The sequence below is a fragment of the Amphiura filiformis genome, chromosome 1 (genome assembly GCF_039555335.1).
Source record: "Amphiura filiformis chromosome 1, Afil_fr2py, whole genome shotgun sequence".
In the NCBI taxonomy this organism is placed as follows: domain Eukaryota; kingdom Metazoa; phylum Echinodermata; class Ophiuroidea; order Amphilepidida; family Amphiuridae; genus Amphiura; species Amphiura filiformis.
In genome coordinates this window covers 78,175,152-78,197,106 of record NC_092628.1, presented here as the reverse complement: position 1 = coordinate 78,197,106, position 21,955 = coordinate 78,175,152, and the positions used below count along the sequence as shown (strand labels likewise).

At 35.4% G+C, this 21,955-nt stretch overlaps 1 protein-coding gene across 2 annotated transcripts in view; it reads right to left on the bottom strand.

Annotated features, from left to right (window-relative positions):
* The window catches only part of LOC140153856 (transient receptor potential cation channel subfamily A member 1-like), a 35,121-nt gene extending 15,970 nt beyond the window's left edge, over window positions 1–19,151 (bottom strand). The window contains exons 1-9 of one of the 2 annotated variants that reach the window (XM_072176663.1): window positions 18,937–19,151; window positions 11,752–11,972; window positions 9,949–10,108; window positions 8,021–8,189; window positions 6,773–6,951; window positions 5,911–6,018; window positions 5,335–5,443; window positions 4,010–4,107; window positions 2,029–2,204 (exon numbers count right to left, since the gene is read on the bottom strand). In XM_072176663.1, coding sequence (XP_072032764.1) covers window positions 2,029–2,204; window positions 4,010–4,107; window positions 5,335–5,443; window positions 5,911–6,018; window positions 6,773–6,951; window positions 8,021–8,189; window positions 9,949–10,108; window positions 11,752–11,942 — 1,190 coding nt within the window. In that variant the 5' untranslated portion in view covers window positions 11,943–11,972; window positions 18,937–19,151. The remainder of the gene's footprint in view (window positions 1–2,028; window positions 2,205–4,009; window positions 4,108–5,334; window positions 5,444–5,910; window positions 6,019–6,772; window positions 6,952–8,020; window positions 8,190–9,948; window positions 10,109–11,751; window positions 11,973–18,936) is intronic. The other variant, XM_072176662.1, reaches the window with a different exon arrangement.
* Window positions 19,152–21,955: the final 2,804 nt, after the last annotated feature.

Sequence of the window (21,955 nt, the reverse complement as noted above, 5' to 3'; positions counted from 1 at the left end):
TTCCTATAGTGGTGTTCAAGTATGGAACAAAATTAATATTGACATCAGAAAGTCACCAAGTATTCAATGTTTCAAGCGCATGTACAATTTATGATGAACATAACATTTGTTGCTTTAGGACCATGGTCTATTTTGCATTAAGAGTATATCGTGTATTTTGGTTAATGTTGATGAATTTGGTTGTTACTTGTATCTTATTTTATGTTATTGTTAATTATTTCATCATGGTTGATGCGCACAAAACATCATGATAAACACGATCTATATTTTATGTTTGTATATAATTATGTGGGTGTGGGTGTGGGGGAGGGGTGTGTGTGTGGGGGGTGTGTGTATAGGGTGTGAGTTTTTACGTGAGGGGTGAAGTAGTGTAGGATGTGTATGTTTGTGCGGTAGTGGGGATATGAGGACGATAATGTTGTGTGGGGAGTAGTGCAGTGGTGGATATTTGAGGGCGATAGGAGAATATGAGTTCATTATGAGTTTGCTTTTGATTCGGATTTGTGCAATATATTTACTTATAATTTTGTGCCGTGTAGAGTTACCAATATTAGTCGTACTTTGTAATGATTTCCGGGAATGATTTGTTCTTAACATTAAGCAGGGAGGTAAATAACATGTTAACTGGGTGGGCAAATGCCCAGCCAGTAAATTATTTTGCCCACGCAGTAAATTCAACTTGCCCATTGCCCAAAAGTGCCCACCCAGTAAATTATTTTGCCCACAAAAAATTGGGCTCCATATAATAGTTATCATAAAACTAGTACCAACGTGCATATCTTGAAATCACCTTGCATTTTGAAAGTGATGTTAAATAATGAAAGTGATGTGTCTTTTCTAATAACATTTGCCAATTTATTCATTTACCATGTTTACAACTTTGGAGTAGGAATAATTATCACACAGTACAAAATGGTATGTGAAGCCAAAAATTAATATCATTTTGAGCAATTTCCACACAAGACCTAAAAGAATTCTTATGAGACCATAAATTATTCTTGAACAAGGTGTGTTTTTAATAGACTTGAAACATTATATTTGAATCCAGATAATATACAGTTCTCATTTCAAGTCTTTGAGCGTGCACAAGGGTGGAAATTACCGAGGAATACCAACAGATACCGCAAAAATGCAACTTTGGGCCACTCAAAAACCCTGAAACTTGTGTGAAAATTTGGATAAAAAGTCACAAAAATAGGCTGAAGATAATTAAAAGTGTGGACATTTTGACTTAATAAAAGGAGGAATTCCAGCATGAGAAAGAAAAGTGGCATCTCTGATACCGTAAATTACTGGGAAATACTTTAAATATTGAAATTACTAGTAAATATCTTGTCAAATACTGGTTTGGTAATATTTTTTAAATAAATTTTAGAAATAATTTTGTTCATGTTTTTAACAAACAGAAATTTATATAAAATTTCTTTAATCTGTGAGTGATGTGTGTCTGTGACAAGAAGTATTATTTCACTGTAATACCAAATAAAAACATTACCCTTCCCATCGAACTTTACTGCCTAGGAGTAATGGTGAATAATAATTAGTGTAAGATTTTTAAATGTCCAAAGTGAAATATTATAATACGATATGCAATTTTTCTTGGTAAATTATGTTAAGATGCATTTAGAGGGAGGGTAAAATCCACTTTTTACATTAAAGCCAACTTCCACGCAAAATGAGGTCTACATTTCCAAAAATCTAAATGCCTGGATGAAATTAATTATTGCTGCCCACCTAGTAAATTATTTTCCCTAATTTGAGGGCAAAAATAAATTAAATTGCCCACCCAGTAAATTATCCTTATTTACTTCCCTGTAACATTGTATTAGTTTAAGTACTTGTAAATTGGTATACTCTATTTAAATTGTGATTTATATGTTTATGCTTTATTATAATACTCATGTATCTGTATGTTTTTTAATGTTATGCAGGGCCCCGTGTAAGAACAGCATTTTAGCTGATCGGGCCACCCTGGGTAAATATGATGCAATAAATAAATAATAAATAAAATGCCAGAACAAAACAAACCTGTGAAGTGGTGTCATTTGTTCCTTGTCGATGATTTCTGTCTCTGCGCCTTTATCAATAAGCATCTGCGCCAACGGTTCCTCACCAATAATTGCCGCTTGATGAAGCGGCGTAAATCCGTTGGTAGTTTTTCGGCAATTAACAGGAGCCCCGCGTTCTATCAAAGATCTTGAGACCTGAAAAAGGAGCAGTATACAAGAACTGTCAAAAATCCTAATAGTTACCTTCATCATTTCAGTTTTATTCATAATATATATAAACATACAAATATAATGAAAAGGAAGACAGGTAAGGGCAGTACGGTCAGGAGGGTTGATTAGGTTGAATCACTTTTTCTCCTCCAAAAAAGAATCATCCGCACATGCACTAACTCCCTTTGGCTGGCCCACACAGAACCCCTCTTCAAGCAACTTAACACACTTAAGATTCAAGATATACATTTTCACCAACTTGGAACGTTCATGTTCAATTTCCACCACAAATTATTTCCAACTGACTTGTCTCTAAATAACTTGTTCATTACAAACGCAAGTATTCACGATCACCTCACAAGACAAGCCAGTAATTTCCATGCCAATTTAACCAAAACAAAACTTGCTGATAATACCATTAAGATTCAAGGTGCTCTACTATGGAATTCACTTCCCCAGTCAATCAAATCCAGCCCCTCTGTGTCATCCTTCAAAACTAATTTTAAAAAGCATCTCATCAGTAGCTACATTTCTGGCTAATGGATCTAATATTTTTTTATATTTCTATTATTATTATTATATTAAAATATATCTCAGATTGGACTTGTTTTCGTGTGTTTTGTGTTATATTGTTCCCTCTGCCTTGCGGGTAGATCTTGGTTGGAGTTTGTCCCGAATAAATTATTTTCCAACTATTTTTTGTATGTAACTCCAATATTGAATATCATTATCATTTGCTATATTTATCATTTACTTTGTAGGTACTAGCCTTTTTACAATTTCACATGTAAATGTTGGATTTAGGCCTCTGATTTGCTCATGCATGCATGTTTTGTTTTCAAGGTTGTAGGCCTATATCCAATACTTGTTACATTTACACTCTAAATTGCAAGGATTTAAAAATAAATCCTTAAGACTGTGGTTAGGGACCAATCAATTTTAGATTTGAAATTGATCTTATAGATTTGAATTTTAAATCTTAAAGATTTAATTTTGAATCTTAAAGATTTAATTTTGGATCTGGCACTTGATTGGTCCCTAATCACAGTCCCTTGGGATTTATTTTAAATCCTTGAAATTTAGAGTGTACAATATATCTTTTTCATGTAATATTTTGGAAATTGCCTAAAATGACTTAATATTCTAGATATGCCTACTGGTTATAAAATTATTTCATATTTAATATGCATTGTATACTTTGAATTTTGCATTGGTAAATCTTGTATTTTCTCTACTTACAAGGCTTGTTTGTCTTTGTTCGTTTTTTTCCTAATGCATTAAATTTTGTTTTGCTTATTGTAAAATTGAAACATTATGTATAGGGTGCCACAACATCACGCTGTGCGTTTGGTGGCATCCTCATCCTCTGTTTCTCATATACTTTTGTCATATAATTTAAAATGTTCCACACTGTTTTATACAAGAAAATATTATCTGTATTATGTTAACATGTATTTTGAATGGATGAAATAAACTGAACTGAACTGAACTGAGGTATAGCGAACTCAAGAACCACAGGACCTAAAAGTATATCTGTGATATTTGAATTCTTCTACACACTCGCTATGAAATGATTAATGCAATGTTTGCACACCAGTTATCAACCCATTGACTTTGATGTGATTAATTTTTTTGAACTACCAAATCGCAACAGTTTAAAATAGTTGCTAACCTTAACCAATGTTAAAGGCATGGATAGTCTTGCAATCCGGGCTAACTTTCCCCCTGGGCCATCCATCCATCCCGTGGCTTTAAAGTATATAATGCGAAACATTTACATTTACGCTTACATTTATATGTCGATTTCCAACAGCGAGATGTAGAGCTGTGTTTCCTTCATTGTCTTTGTCAGATAGGAAGTCACCTAGCGGAATACCACCTTGAATGGCTACCGGAAAGGTAAAGAGCAGAAAGACGTTTAGAACAAAGGCGACTATACCTCGACTCAACGGCACTAGCTTTGAAGTTCAGCGTGTGACTGTATTGGCGTAGCGTGGTTTTTACGTGTATTATATGCGGCACGTTGATCGCGAGCGTAAAAGTATGTATACGCACCAAGTAATGCTAAGCTAACGCAGGACAAGCTGAACTTCAAAGCTAGTGACTCGGAATAGGTATATACTATAGAACGCTTATTACGAATTCTGCTTCTCTGCATATTTACAAATCTCTTATAGTAATGCAGAATCTGAATGCGGGACTACTATTTGCCATGCTTACCCACCCAGCGTATAAATAAATGAGCTATCCAGAATTAAAGGAGTATTTCGTGATCCTAGCATCCTCTTTTTATGACATTTTTCAGTACATATCCACGAAAAAAGCATATTCCCAAAATTTCAGTTGATTCCGATATTGCGTTTGCGAGTTATGCATGATTATGTGTATTACACTGCTCCATAGACAATACGTTGTAATTTCGTTCTGGTGCACCAGAACGAAATTCAAATTTCACGATATCTTTGCTAAACGAATTAATCTGCAAGAAATATTTTGTACATAAACATTATGTAGCTAGAGGTTTCCAGTGATATAAAAATCTCAACTTTTTTTGAGAAAAGTGGGGGGATGAGGCTGTGGATCACGAAGTGCCCCTTTAAGGCGAAGTGCAGATAATAAAGATATTCGGTTCATACTCATTTTCTAATGCATTTTCTTCCATACCTTCAACTCTTATCTTAACCTTGACCAATTTAACACCCAAACGTTATGATATTGCCTAAATCAAAGGTGAAAGCGGTAAAGCGGAATTCCGTGACTTCCTTAAATTATGTTTTGAAAAGAACTTAGATAAACTGATAGCCTGCTGCATAAGGTATAGTATTTTGCACTCTGGTTATTATACACAGAATATTGGACACGGTATATAGCTTAAAACTGCAAATTGTAATTAGAAAAGGTTCTACATTATAAAAAACCAAATTATTGATGAGTTCATCAGATATGCTGGTTGTCTAGTTCATTTAATGACACAGAGTGGTAACGTATTGTTTGAAAATAAAATACAGATCTGTCAGACATTATATATTTCCTATAATACATTATAATATAACATAAAAATGTTCCCTATGGCTTAAACGTTCATATTCCAACGGTTATCAATGTTTAATCTTACCCATAGTTAAGAGAATTTGCACACACTCTTCGAATCCACTTTGTGCAGCTTGCATTAACGGTGTTAGTTGGTTGATATCTTTGGCTCGAATATCGGCGCCATTTTCAATCTATAGGAAAAAGAATGAGTCGTTTCTTTAAACTCACCCTATGTTTAGCCATTCTAAAAATAGCTAGCTAGGCAAATCAATTATATGAATGCGCAAATTAAACCTGAACCAAAAGACAAAGACATAGGATATTTGGGAGTGGCCTTCTTTTTCCTTGTTCTTTATCTTCAATTTTGATTCCTTCTTTACTATGTACTAGTCCGGTAAGCTTATAATACGCTTGTTAGTATGTCTTCAGCATTTTACATGTGACAGCTACCATCTGGACCCAAGTGTATCTCCGTTTAAAGTGTTTAAACAAATAGCCCATATCTTCATCTGACGTCAACTACATGTGGGGGCAGTATCTGAAATTTTTTATGGGCGAAAGTATGATTTTTTGTTGTCTTGTTTCCCGCACGGCTCAAATCTTTCTATGATTCCTAGTATAATTATATAACTGCATTACATTTACGTCATGCACTCACCAACAACCGACACACATCAATATCTCCCTTAATAGTAGCTTGATGGAGTGGAGTTGTTTTGTCTTTATCCCTCGAGTTTACGTCTGCTTTGCCGTTGTGTATCAATATCTAGAGCAAGTATAAAGATAATAGAAGAGACAGGTGAAGAATAAAACCTCAATACTGACGACAGCATAATTACTTATGATGACTTGAGCTAATCTCACAAATACGAAGAAAAACGAGACATCCCAGCAAACTTTAAACGTTCTTTAAACGTTTATGCAAAACGTTTTAACATGTTTAATAACATTTAAATGTCGGGATATATAAAGATCATGAATCATTTTGAAAACGTTATTGTAAAATATTTCGGGCAAACATTTGGAAAATAATTATGTTTTATGAATGTTATCAAAACGTTTTTATACCCTTTATATAACCCGACATTTAAACCTGTAAAACAATGTGTGTTTGCTGGGATGGTATTGTTAAATGTAGTCTATCACATTTGAAATTCATATTCTTCTATTAATTTGTCTCACATTTAAAAAATTCAAAAAAAAAAAAAAAAACAAAAAAACAGCTAGGAACCGCTCTAATCCGAAAGCAGATATGCTGGTATGAATTTCAACTGGTATGAATTGAAGTTCAAAAAGGGAGTACAACATAATGTTTATCAAAAGAGGTAATAACAGGGGTGTGAGAGGCCTCAAACAAATAAACAGGAAAATTAATTTTAAAAAGCTGAAAAACAGCGTAAAATCAGGGTAAAAACGTCAAATATGGGTTGAAAATAAAAGAAAACATTTAAATTTTGGCAATAAAAAAGCTGAAATCAGCTTAAAAGCTGAACTCTCACACCCCTGCAATAAACACATACCTTAACAACTTTCGAAAACCCACGTCTACAGCACACATGTAGAGGTGTTTGCCCATTGGTAAGGGCATCTGTGACGTCAGCACCATACTGGAGGAGTACTTCGGCAGCATCTGGACAATTGTATCGAGCTGCCAAATGCAGTGGTGTAGCCTCATCTACAGAAGACTTAACATTGACATCTGAAATAAAATTATACATGTGTATATCTAATACATCAACAAATTATTTAAAACACCATTAGATATCTGGTGGCACATCTCTATTAAACTTGCATAACGCTTTAGATTTTAAGAGCATCACCTGAATTGATCAGGATTGATAAAATGATAACAAATATCTCGTATAAAGACCTTTAACATTCCAGTGTTTCTTGATCTTGGCTGTTGTAAATATATGTGATTTTGCACTAATGGCTCAGTAGAAATAAATTCATATCGAAAAACCCGGCGATATGAGGTGAATTGATACAGTGAAAACCCATTTTTGTCGGCAGATATTTCATAGCTTTTGAACATACTGAAAGATAAGAATGATGAAAATATCCCATGATTATTGTTACTTTGACTAACTTAAAAAAGGCTTCATAATGTAAACTCAATACTCAGAACCAAAATTGTGTATTTTACTTCATTGAAAACAGAAGACGGAACCCAAGGTTTACCTTCATGTAAGGATTAGTTTTAGGGTTTAAGTTTAGGGTTTGAATTAGGGTTAGGATAGGGATATAAAAATTGTCAGGATAGGGATATAAAAATTGTCAGGATTGTGATTAGTTATTATTTGAAACCTGCGTAATAAATGCACAGAAACTTACATTTGAGATACGGTAATTAGTTTGCTAAGGATAAAAGTAATGTTGATCGATCTTCGTCAGTTGGACTACTGTCTATGGTTGGACTTACGGTTGTTACGTTTGTCTCACAGGCCAGAGTCCCGGGTTCCATTCCCAAGTGTGTTTTGTTTTTAAAAAAACCACTCTACCTCGTCTCTATTTCGGATTTTGGATAGGCTGAGCCATTATAGCTTGGTGTGGATTTCCGATAATGCCCCGAAAACCTAGAAACTTGTTAATACAATCACGGAAATCCGATGTTTACAGTTATTACATCCTGCTTTACTATGCATGTTTCTGCTTTTCAACCTCAAGATTGAAAAGAGAGATATTGAAAAAGCTACAGTTTCCATTTAGCAAAATTAACATTTTCTTTACTTTTCTGAATACATAGAATCAAAAGTGCTACTGCCTACCAGCTTCTTTTCGAATCAGCTCGTCAATTTTGGCAACCTGATTACTCTGCGCTGCGATATGCATTGATGCCAAACCATTGTCATCTAACTTGTCCAAACGGTTAATTTCTGGCCGGGCTTCTGTCCACGAAAAACTTCGGGTAAAGCTAAATATGGATCTGATTGAAGTCTGTAACGTAAACGAATGCATGAAACAATCAAGCAAGTAACAAGCAAGCAAGTAAGCAAGGAGTTAAGCAAAAAGGAAAGGAGATATCGTGGATATAGGTGGAAGAAGCCCAACGATGAAGACAGGTACAAGTAATACCAGAGAAGATGCAATAAAAGCAACTTCTCTGGAAATACAGATTAAAACAGTGAATAGTGTTATTGTAAAAAAAATTACATATTACATTGGAGCGTTGGGAAAAAGGTTAACATGGTTAAAGAGCATTGTCCGAAATAGGTAAAAGAATTAAGCATAATTTTTAAATTATAGTAATAATAATATTTAAAAGTATTATTATTATCGATCTCTTCCTAATCATCCCAGCAAACACAATACGTTATTTAAAAGTTATATTTTGGATTTTTGGTTTTGGTAATTAATAACATTAAATGTCGGGTTATAATATAGAGGTCAAGAAAACGTTTTAAAACGTTTTGTATGAAAACACACTGCAAACATATTTTTAAGTGTTTTCAAAATGTTATTGTAAAATATCTTGTCAACACTTAAATAACATTATGTTAGAATATTGGCAGAAAGTTATCAAAAAACGTTTTTGAATGTTAAGAATACGTTATATACCCTTTATATAACCCGACATTTAAACGTTTTCTGGCAACCTTTTTTAACCTTTTGCGAATGATGTCGAAAATGTTTTGTGTTTGCTGGGATGCTAATAGACTAGTGTAGAACTAGTACACTGTAAATTTTCCCGAACACATGACGCTTCTCAGACGCGTCCGAGGTGTTCATAATATGATAAGCCTTGCACATTAGTGTTCTTTTAGTATAATGCAGAACACACAGTATTGATCAGACGTGTCACAAGTGTTCTGAATGATTATATTGAATACTGGTGTTCAAAAAATGGAACGCATGTAGTAATGATACCGATGTGGATGAGCAGATAGAGGCGTTGGAGAGCTGCGACGTGTCAGCGAGAAATACACGGTGGTCCTTTGAAGGAGGGATATAAGTAACAACAACAACAATGGCGATGCAATGTGGAAACGCTATTCCAAACTGTCCTTTTCAAGACAAATGGGATGATGATAGTGAGAGTAAATTCGAAGGATTTAGGGAAGAATAAAATTCAGGGCAACTGTAAGAAGGACTCGGAGCCCGTATATCTGTTGACAGCGATGAACAAACATCGGAGAGACACAAGAGGGAGAGATGGCCGAGCAGTTAAGGCGTTGCGCTGTCGGCCGGGAGACACGATCGGTGAGGGTTCGAGCCTTAGGTGAAAACTCACGGATTTCATCGGAATTCTTCGGAACACCGCCAATATCTTGTTTATACTACCATGGGTTTATTGTCGAGTAATGAGATTTTGAAAAAGTATAAATAAAGGTTGAACATCAGCATTCTGAAAATCAATGTTTGAACACGTGTCATGTGTTAAAAAACCGTTACATTTCTTTCATGTGTCCGAGGTGTTCATAGATAGTGATTTTGAACACGAGTGTTTAAAGGATTAGAACACGTTACACTGGTGTTCTGAGGTAATAACACCTGTGTTCTCTACATTAACACTAGTGTTCTCTAAATAAGTTTAACACGTGTCATGTGTTAAAAAACCGTTACATTAATGAACGCGTTCCATGTGTTCTGGCCAATTTGCAGTGTAAGCCCGTCAATTGATAGAAATATCTGTACAAAAATAAAGGTTACACCAAACGAATGTTGAACGTTTTGATATTGCAACTATATAGTTTACCTTAGGAGATTTGTTATTACTGTTCTCATCATAACGTTTTCTTCGTGACTGTCCAAATCCAAGACGTTTTAACTTTAATCGGCCTGAACCTTTTGCATCTGATAATTGTTTGCCTTCATCTTGTGCTTCGAGTGGGTGGAATGACTGGGATTTCCCTCCCCTGAGATGGATTATAAACATTAAACAAACAGTGAAGTGTGATTTATTGCGAGATCATAGAACCTTTTAGCGTTATAATATAAACAATTCATCCGCAATTCAGATATACAGGCTTAGCTGTAGCAAAACATATTATACATCACATTGATTAAAGCCATATTGTAACATTTCCATAAAAAAATAGTATTTATTGTCCATAACAAGTTAGCTTTTTACTGTCAGATCATACAGTGTGAAGGAAATGTCCCCTAGAAAATTGGAATTAACTACCAGCGCCAAGGTCGCCAATGCGTATCACTCAGTTGGTTGTGCTACGGTACGGTCCTTTGATGTATGTGCACCCCATGTACGTACTGATGTGTTATGAACATCACGTACTCGTTCGACTAATATATCCATCATAATAATTGGTTCCTGTGCTTTATTCAAAATCTCGGATTTTAATAAAACTACAACACCTAAAGTCTTGATTTTTGCAGGATATGTTAAGTATATTAGTAATTACAATCGTATAAAAAACACAATTTTGAAAAAATTGAGGGCGTCCTCCTCAGCAAATGTTACAATATGGCTTTAATGTGAAAAAATATATAGGCTACTATTTTACATTGTGGAACCGATAATTTTATTCCATACGACAAAATTGTAAAACAATTAATAGCTAAAAACGAAATTGCTATAACAGTAAAACGCGATTTTTCTTTGTTCATGAACTCAAAATAAATATTGAAATCAAATGTGTTATTTATTTTTAATATTTAAAGGAAAGTAAAGTTGTATCAGGGACCGTGTATACAAGGTCCCTGGTTGTATTAAAGGATTCTTTGTTTGTGTTTGTTTTCCTTGATGCGCACTGCCGAACAGAATACCAATCAAATTTACGTGGTACATCAAGCGTGATATCCTCAATTATGGTGAACCCGTTGTCGAGACTCTATTTATTTTAATCATATTTATCCAGGGTAGCATAATTCAGCCAAAAAGCTGGTCTAACATGGGCTCTGCTACACATAGACAATAATTTAAAAGCAACAATTATCAACATACAATTTATATAGTATATACAACTATTAGATACAAATTTAAAATACAAAAATACATTACAATTTCCAAAGTAAATAAAAACACATCATTTACAAGTATTTATGCCCAAATGTTTAGGACTTGAATCTTTGCTTGAAAGTCTGCATATTTGTTGAGCTTCTTAAGCCATTACTCAGCTTGTTCCAAACCTCAACACCACTGTATGAAAAAGATGATTTAAAATATCCAGTATCATAACCATTCATGCAAGGCAGTAGAGCCAATAAATTTGTCGCAGCTTGTCAAATTGTAAACATTATGCTTTTCGTGTATATAAGAAAACCGGTTGATTAGGTACTGTGGAGCCATATCGTTTAGACATTTAAACATTAACAGAGATTTGAAATATATTGCCCGATTCGGAAGTGATTCACCTTTTTAGGGGTCTAAAACTATAAAAAAAATTGATGTCGGGGGTTCCAAATTTTCCAACCCCCACCAAAGTATTTATGAACAATCCCTTATCTCTCTCATAAAAAATGTAGAATAGTAGCAACAGGACGGCAAGTCTTTACCTATACCGTAATTCCTCCATATTTGAGATATACATAAATGACATACCTTATACTACTTGCTCCGCTTCTAAGTCTTTTTCTACCAAGAGGCCCGATCTTCTTCTGCGTTGAAAAATTGATACCCTGAACTTGGAGCGGAATGTCTTCTGTAAACCTTACTTCTTTTGGAGATTTTGGACTTTCGAGAAGATACTGCTCTGCTAAGATTGATCCATCATCTATGCTGGTTTTAGCCATGACAGATCGTAGGCTGCCGGTTACAGGCTGCTTATTTGTCAATATTATGGGTATATGCAATAGAAACAAACATATAACTATCAATATTATTATGCCTTTTAGGGGGCTGTGCTTTAAAGCCTTAATGTACGATCTTTTTAAATTTTTAGATTTTTCTCTGCAAATACAGATGGTTTTAATGGAAATTTGTATTGGGAACGTACGGGATTTATCAAAGATTTTATGCCTGCAAGTTATTACCTCTGCATTCGCATATGGAAAGGTTGATATACAAAAACGATTTTCTTATAAACTATCTATGGCACAGTTTCCACCTCGATACACCTGAGCACACATTTTCGTCTAAGAGCTCCCAAGCAAGCAGTGAATTGTCTCCACACAGTCTTTGATTACACTACACGGTTGAGTGCATAGCATCGTAAGAGCTGTGGAGCTTCTAGCTGGAAATTGGTCCTCTGTGATTGGTTTTTGTCGAAACCTCAAGTATTTCCTTCATCCAATCAGAATTTTTTTATATCAAACGAAAGCTAACACTTCCCCCCTAAAGACACTTTTCGTCATTAGATCAACGGATATTTGCAATTCAATGTTATATTAACTTAAAGCAAGGCGAATGTGGTAAATCTGTTGAAAACTACCTATCCAAGCACATTTTTGACCAAAATGTAGGTTTTAAAAGTCAAAACATAAAGTGTTCCTTACAATATTTTTCAAATTTTATGTCATTAAATGAAAAAGCACGCTTATATTGTCCATATACTAGCGTCATTAGAATGAGCAATGGCCAATTCTCTTTAAATTGAATCTTGTGCAAAAAGTTACTATTTTCGCCTGTTTTGTCATGTAAATTCAATGAACTAAGACTTTGCGTAAGAGCGCTTACAAATTGATATATATGTATTTTGCATACCCTAAGGAATGATTATTTATTGATAGATGGTGATGGTTGTTATGTTATATCCTATGGTTAACATTCAGTGCTAAAATTTACAAAGGAGGTGTAAAATTAAACAGAAAGTGATTTTTAAGCGGTGTTTTAGCCACTGTATCTGTGCCGAATTGAACAGGTGTGTGTGCAAAACGTATTCGCATTCATCTCGCTCGGTGTGCATGTGTGGCCGAGTGCGATTAAATTTTGTCTCGGGCCGAGATTTTCCATAGCGATAGTAAATAGTGGTTCGTTCGCAACAACGTATCGTCATCCAATAATCTGTGAATTCCTAGAAAACATGTCTCAACCTAAATTTGAAATCTGGAGATGTGGAATCAAATACAAAGTGATTTTAGCCACTGTTTCTGCGCCGAATTGAGCAACAGGTTTGTGTACGAAACGTATCCGACTATGCATCTCGCACAGTGTCAACAGCCTGTATTATAAATATTTTTTCCATACAGCTCAATACTCCGTTGAAATCAATATTCTATTATTGACACAGATAAAGAAAGTTTACATATGCATTGTGTTATAGGACGTACACCTGCATGACCTGGAACTTAACTAAATGGGCTAAACGCGTTCCTTTGTACCTATAAAGTATAATTGTCATTCTCAAAATTAAATATATCTCAATTTTTACATTGGATTTCAATTTTTTTACGTTAAAAATGCAGTAAAAGATATCCACAGCAAGCTGCAAGGCCCCGCTAATTAGTGTACTGCTCTTCGAGTGAGTGTACTGGAAACAAAACCCTGGTTTTACCTGAAAACAATTTTTTTTCTTGTAATAGAAACATCATATGGGGTACTAGAGCATGCACACATCGTAATAATGTGTAGAATATAGAAACGCTGTGGTATCTCATATGATAGTCATGGTATGCTTGGCCTTTGTTCACGAAATGAGACAATACTGTGCATATTGTTAACCACATTCTTGAAAATGAGAAACATAATGGCTGCGGGCCGTAACACGGTTTGGAAATAATTTCTTCATATTTTTTGGTGTTATCTGTCGTTTACATATGGTCACATTTTTTAAGTTGGGACCCTAAAAAGGGTGGATTTGTCACATTTTTTCGTTTATTTGCCATTCAAATGCTCAAATTTCTCAAACAAGACATCACAATTGAGTATATTTAGTCTCAATTGGAAGATAATTTATTGCTATAATAATATCTGTAAGATAAAATTAAAAAGAAAGTTTAGATTAATTACTATAACTCGTTAATTATAATTGGTCAGGGGTGGAGGAGGGTGAGGATGCGCGAGGGTGAGGATGCGCACTGTGTATTTCCAATGGGATAGGCAATATAAATGAATAACCGTGTGTATATTAGTTCATTAACTTATTATTTTATTTGGATAGTAGCATTATTGTAATAACTCAACCTAAATAAATGTTAATTTAATTCCTAATTAATTAATATCACTAATTAATTAGAGCCTCACTATATTACAAATACCACCCGAAAATGCAGATTATTACCCATTTTGAAATATAATTGGGGGAAATAGCTCTGCAGTGGTTTAATGCAGCCAGGCTATTATTAATTAATGTTCCTTGATTTTTAAAACAATTGAAAGCTTTTATATTAATTGTTAACTTCTAGGAAGTGTTATCCACTATACAGTATATCCACACCATACATTGTTTTAGGAGCCATTTGCCATGCAACTGCATGTACGGTATCTAGAGTTAAAGACTTACAAATCATCACCCTATATGATTGTCAAATTGTTATGTTGATTTTCACAGATCAGCAATAAAACTATTAACAAGATGTCAGTACAATTATTGCCAGGCATAACATGTTGTGATCAATAAATAATATTGTGAATGTGGGTAATTACATAATCATCGGAATTTGTTTTCTTCATTTTTTGAACACCCTGTATAATCAAATCTGGCATTTTGAAATGAATTGTTCCTTTCTGACATGAAGGTATGTTCATGAATTTCTTTTAAGTATTTCATTTGAACAAATAGAACATACATTTTTGTCATATGCCTGTACTAAACAGAATTTATAGTTTTTTAATGTAAAAATCAGACAAATTTTGATCACCCTGTAATTCCGTTATACAATTAATTAACCACTATAAATTATATATGTCTGGATGGGCATTACTTTTGGCTTCTCAAATATGGACTTCAATTTTTATTTTAATACACTATGTATAAACTAGAAAGCATACAACAAATTGCATTACATTGTAATATTTCTTTTGTTACACCCTGTATATTTCCTAGGTCACCCTGTATACTGGAAAAATCATTAGATATTTGCAATCCTCAATATCTCAGGTTTCCGACAATGTATACTTTTGCACACTTTGGATAATTATTTTTCGAGTTATTAGGCATAGAGCACTAATACATGTAATTTTTGTCAAATGTGTACGTATGTGACACAATAGGGTCCCAACTTAAAAAATGTGACCATATCCTTCCTAAAACACCAAAGTGCGAATATTTCCAAATACCTAAATTAGCTAAAATTTAGGACATGTTACAAAACTATATTTTCTAGAATTTCAGAAGAGTACTTTTAATATTGGCCAGTTTTTTCACACAGCGAAGTTAACTAGGCAATGTACTCTTACCTATAACATACACTAAAACACCAAAGTGCGAATATTTCCAAACATCTAAATTAGCTAAAAATTTAGGACATGTTACAAAACTATATTTTCTAGAATTATAGAAGAGTACTTTTAATATTGGCCGGTTATTTTTCACACAGCGACGTTAACTAGGCAATTACCCATACTTCTAACATACAGTATTTGTAGAGGTTACGCGTCAATGGTAAGAGCACTGTGTATTGTGTATAGGAAAAGGGACAGTAACTGCAGTATGGGTTGCAGTGAGAAAAGGAGAAAATAAATACGATAGAGGGACTGCAAACAGGTAGAGGGGCAGCAGCGAGGCCATTAAAGCCATATCATAACATTTTCATACAAAAAAGATTAGTATTTCTTTGCCATATTAATGTTAGCTTTTACTATCAGATATATCACCTTTTAATTTTGAGCCAAACAACTGAGGTGAAGCAAAGAAAATTGGAATTTACTACCAGCGCCGAATCCGATGTCGCCAATACGTATCACACCTTCGGTCGTGTTATGGTACGATCCTTAGTTGTGTAGATTACCATCCCGAACAACGCGTATACATGCGTTCGACTAATTTTCCATCATAATAATAATAAAACGACGGTTCCTGCGTTTTATTCAAAATCTCGGATTTTGACAAAACTATAGCACACAGGGTCTTGATTTTTGCAGGGTATGTTGGTTTAATAGAGTACAATATAATCATGCCACCCAGAATTAGAAAAATATTGAGGGCGTCCTCCTCAGTAAATGTTATAATATGGCTTTAAGACATGGCTGAGCGGTTTACCCATAGACCTTTTTCAGAGATTCGCAATTCACTGACTATATACCTATACAAAACTTTCTCAATAAAACCATATATACCACCATGACCATGCACCATTGACTGAAGTTCACAATAGCCTATATATATAAATGTACGTGCGTCGTCGTCACACAGGTATAGATAATATGCAATGTTACATATAAAATACAAGCATTTAGTTTGTGTAATGAACTGAACAACAAAAACACACATGTTTGCTTTTCAGTTTGCAAAAGGCCCATAGTTTTTTATTTTGTAACTGCTATCCCAGCAAACACAAAACGTTTTACAGAAAACGTTTAAATGTCGGGTTATATAAAGTGGTATAAAAACGTTTTAATAATATTTTTGAAAACTTTACGCAAAATAATCTAAACAGAATGTTATTTAAGTGTTGACAAAATATTTTGCGAGAATGTTTTCCAAAAATATTTTACAATAACGTATTAAAATTATTTTCATGACCTTTATATGTTTTAAGAACATTTTGTGTTTGCTGGGATACTGAGTCTTAATCAAGAAAAAAGTAGACCTTTTTGTGATTTTTTCAACAAAAACGAGCTGATTTTCAACCTTTTTTTATTATATTGAAAAAGGATTGTTTTCGGATTGGCAACTTTTTTTTGTGGGGGGGGGTGCCTCACTGAAAATTAAATCACTTAATTATGCCCAGATTTCAGTGTGGTGACTATTTATTTATAACGCTGAAAACTGAGTAAAGCTGAAAACGTAGGATGAACATATATTATTAGGCTATGGCATAGTATAATAGGCCTAGTATTAGAACCCGGTTTCCGGTAGGTAGTGAACAATAATGACAAGACAGTGTGTCAATTAAGTACAATAACCTACAAAGTCATGATGGCATACGTTGAAAAAATGACTTGTCACTGCACTCCATATGTGTCCGCGGGTAGGCATACTCAGTGCAAAATTTCGCGAAATGGTGATGGGGCTCGTGGCTGGGGGTAGGCCTATTTGAATAAATGCAATTTACGAAACACAAAATAGTGTCATTTGCAAAACACATATTCGCGAAATTGTCATCGGGGTGCCATGCCCTTCATCTAGAAGTATAAATATGCATAGATATAACCATGGCCCCATGGAAAACATAAATACGTAAACTTATCAGTAAATTGCAACTCATCGAACGCACATTTGGCCTAGATGCGTTTCAGTCAAAAATGTATCTTTGAAATATTTGAGTTTTAGTGCGAACAAAGGGCGGGGAAAACCGGTGGGAGGGGAGGGTATTGTTAAGAAGAAAATGGGGGTAAGATTCGCGAAATAAGATGCAAAATTAAAAAGGATGGAAAAATTGAAACATCAAAACTATACGGGACTTAAAATGTATTTAGGCCTATATATGATCACAAGGCTGGGATGTTGTAATCATGGTATTAAATGTATCGTTTATTAGTATTACTATACTGTTAACATAACCCGGTTCACCTAACATACCATTGTAGGCCTACCTCCTCAGAGTCATGTCAGAGTAGAGCATTAGGAACGCACTATTAGATATCAAGTAGGGCTGTTTTTTTTTTTGTCTCGATATCTGATATCAAAAAAAATTTGCTCCACCTCAGACCAAAAAAATAAATTGCTCCACCTGAAAAATTTGCCTCATATTTGGCAACATTTTCTTTTAAGACAAATTTCCATTTTTCATATCTTAGCTTCGAACTTGTGAGTATTTTGTGTGCATTTGTTCGTGATAATTTATTCTGTGAGCGAAAATACTTGCTCAGATTTTCACCAGGCAAAGTCCCCCGGCAAAGTCCACCCCACATCAAAAAGAAATCTATGCCACACGGATGCCATGCGATGCCATGCGTGGGGACTGGGGATGGATCTGGATCTGGGACATCAGTTTATGATTTGTAGAAAGTTTTTAAAAATCCTTAGACATGAATCTCCTTAAAAGTTCTCCGCGCAATACGCAGACGAAAAATTCACCACGAACTCGCTAAAATTCGTTTCACAAATCCACAATAAAACAAATTGTTGAAAATAAAGAACTTTACGAGTAAAAGAAATCCTTACCGAGGAGTAAAAAATAATTGACTCGTCGATGTGTCACAAAATTGCTTCACTCACCCAAAAAAAAGTTTGCTTCACGGTGCTAAAAAAACCCCACCCAATTGTCACGACGACGCGACCCAACTACCTAATAGTCCCCCTTGATATCTAATGGTGCTTCATGCTTTCTGTAATTTCTACACTCTATAGTCGGACTATAATTATAGACATGTATAATTCCCGGTATTAATAAATTGAGCACTAGCGCAGCATGCAGCTGCTACGAAAACGTCAAATTGTGGAATAAGATACATGTTTACTGTACAAGTCCCGATTCCGTCCCCGCCGATGAATGAAAATAAAGAAAAACACTTATACGTACGAATACATTGATATCTCGAAGAGCTTCTTCGAAGTTGCAATAATATTGGTTTGTCACATGGGTAACATGTTGATGTAATGTACATGTATTACGGTTACCAACTCCAAACCAACACTTTCTGTAATTTTTTGTTACGCTACAATGGGTACAGTATTGCAATGTTTGCTGTACCCCAATTGATTCCCGTCCCCGATGCATAGAAATAAGAATAACGCTTACTTACGAATGATTACATTAATATCTTGTAGTCTCGAAGGGCCTTTTCGAAGCAGCAATTGGTTTGTCACTTGGGTAACATGATGATGTTAAATATTATAGCTACGATATAGACCAACTCCAAATTTAAACCAACACTTGGTTTTCTCATATGGTTTTAATCTCAGTGATGTCAGTGTGCACGAAGCACGAAACTCACTCAGCATGTGTCCGTGGCATGAGGAGCTGTATATTGAGTTGAACTTGACCTCTAATTTTTGGTTTATTGTATGAGTGTCTATTGTATGGGTGTTTCACACGGCATTTAAAGGCCCATTCTGCATGTTCTGCAGTAGCTCTCAATGATTAAAATTAGTGTATAATTGCTTAAAAGTGAAGTCATGGGTTTCCCCCTGGTTGAAGGTATATGGGCGAAAGTGCCCCTAAACGTGCTCAAATTTTATAAGGGCAAATTTTGGTGTTTTTGTGACAAATTGGAATACTGATGGGTGGCAAAAACAGCAAAAAGTAAGTATAGAAGCTTATAGAGAAAGTCAGCATCCGAAAGTCGTCGTGGCACGTCCCCGTAAGCTACCGTATGGGGATCGCCAAAAGAAGCCTTGAAGTTGAACATTGAATTTCTAGTTCTAAATGTCTAAATGGCTTCAAATGCTTGCTTTTTGCTGGACCATGAAATGGTACCAGCCTATATTACTATAGCTAAATAAGTTACTTACTGACTAACATTTTAGTCTGAAATGGACATAATAAATGCCACGAAGGTATGACCCCAAAATGGTGCCAAATGAAAGAGAAAACTAAACTAAAAAGTAAAGAATATGATAAAAATATTTATCCATCGGGGGTGACACTCATCAAAAGACCCGGGTCAATTTTCATATGGGTCCTTTTCAATTCATATGAATCATATCTCAAATGCCAAGAAGGTCACGACCCCCCCGCGGGTGTTAAATGAAAGAGATAAAAGCAAAGAATATAATAAAAATTATTTCCCCACCGTCGCTGACACTCTTCGTATCTCGAAACGCCAAGAAGGGCGACCCCTCGAGTGGTGTCCAATTAAAGAGAACAAAGTAAAGAATATAAAGAATATAATTTGGCACTGAACCGGCGGGTAGCACTCCTCATACCATGTCATAAGACCCGATATAGCTACATCATACATGATTAATAGCTATTAATTTGAACAGATAGAACTAGCTAGAACTAGAGTGATTTCATATTTTCCCGAAATTAAGGTAAATCACATCGTGTAAACCAGGGGGGTGTCACCGTGTTCATCATCATTTTTGGTAGGTATGTTCCTCGCGGAATTGAAAATTGGAAGCAGACTGCATCAGTAAATCAGTACTGGGGTCTTCGTTTGCCCGATCAGCGACTTGTCATCAAGTGTCTTTCTTGGCTTTTGCAATTTGCTTTGGAAATGAGGAATGAATAATTTGTGGGGGGGAGTATGTTTTATTAAACCAACTCAGTGCTGATGAACTACCTTTTACAGTTATGCTTTCGGCCTCCCGGTCCTACTCATGTGGCTGGCCACCCTTCTCCGGCTACCCTGTCGACAACATTTGTTATGATCTAGCGCCCACTGTAAAATTGGCTCATATCGGCATTAACTGCAAAATAATATAGTGGAGTGTGGTCGACTCATCAACTTTTGCTTTAGCAGCACTCGAACTGAAGCATATCGCATAAGACGAAAAAGCGTCGAAAGTTAGTGACCGTGTTGATACTGTCTGGCACAGGCGGCGGATGCGGGTGTGGGGGTGATGTTTAGTGAGGGGCAGTAGCGTAGCCAGCGGGGGCAGACGGCCCCCCCTGACAAAAAATGAAAGAAAAAAGTGCCCTCTGACAAAAAATGAAAGAGAAAATCAGGAGGGCAAAGGAAAAGAAAAAGGGCAAGGAGCCCCTTTTCTAGCAAAATTCAGGGCCAAAATAGTGTAAAATACAAAAGTTTTCCTCGCTACGCGCGCACATTGTAACAATAAAGCCCTTTTTTAGCCGGATAATGGACGAAAATAGTGTAAAATACCACACTTCATCCCAATAAGGCCCTTTTCGGGAAGCTCGAAGACATACAGTCTCTATGTATTGTATGATGCAACTGCAATTTTTTCGTCTGTGCCCCCAAAATTTTATTTTGCCCCCCCCCCCCCTGACCAAGAAAGCTGGCTACGCCCCTGGTGAGGGGACACCCTACGTCATATAAAAGGAAATTACTATTTCTACCTAACTAACAAGTAAAAAGTCAGTAGGTCTTGCAATAATTCCTAAGAGCGAAATGGCCAAATTGATAGAAAGCAACGGTGGACTAATTCCCCCTCTCTATGGTCATCTTTGATGGCCGGTCCGGTCCCGGGTAAGGTGTTGGGGTAAACATTTTATCACTATGAGCTCAAAGGATGGATCTACGATTAGCTTAGATCGTTTGGGCGTAAACGCCAAGTGCGGTTTTTTTAAATGACGGGTACAACCCCCTCGTAGTTCTAAGATTAGGTATGTCACAGTGGCTGCACAATACTTCTGCTACACTGTGCATGCAAGCATAACAGTGAATTGAAAAGGGCGCGCTTCAAATTTGGCCAATTTTAGAAAACATCCATGTCGATAAATGAATTTCTTCATATGCTTCATTTATCCAAATTGTTAAAATTTTTAATATATGATGTGTGAAGCCTTTCCGAGGCTAACATCGGGTCCTCAAAAATTAAAAAGTTTTGTTTAAGAGCTACTGCCTGTTTTTAAGGATTTTTGAAGATCGCTCATAAATCAGTAAATATAGGCCTATTGAAGTAAAGGAACTACCACCATTTAGCTGAAATACTAATCTTTCTTAGCATGTAAATTAATTCCGTCGACAACAAATGAAACACTTCCCTAAAACCAGTTGAAGCAAAACATTAATCAATGTTTTTTTAGGAGTATTTTCCAAACCACAATAGCTCTAAGCCATTGTGTGTGTCCAAGGCCATACTATTTTTGTATACGCGGTACAGTAAAATTGCTGTTCACTTTACCGATTGTCC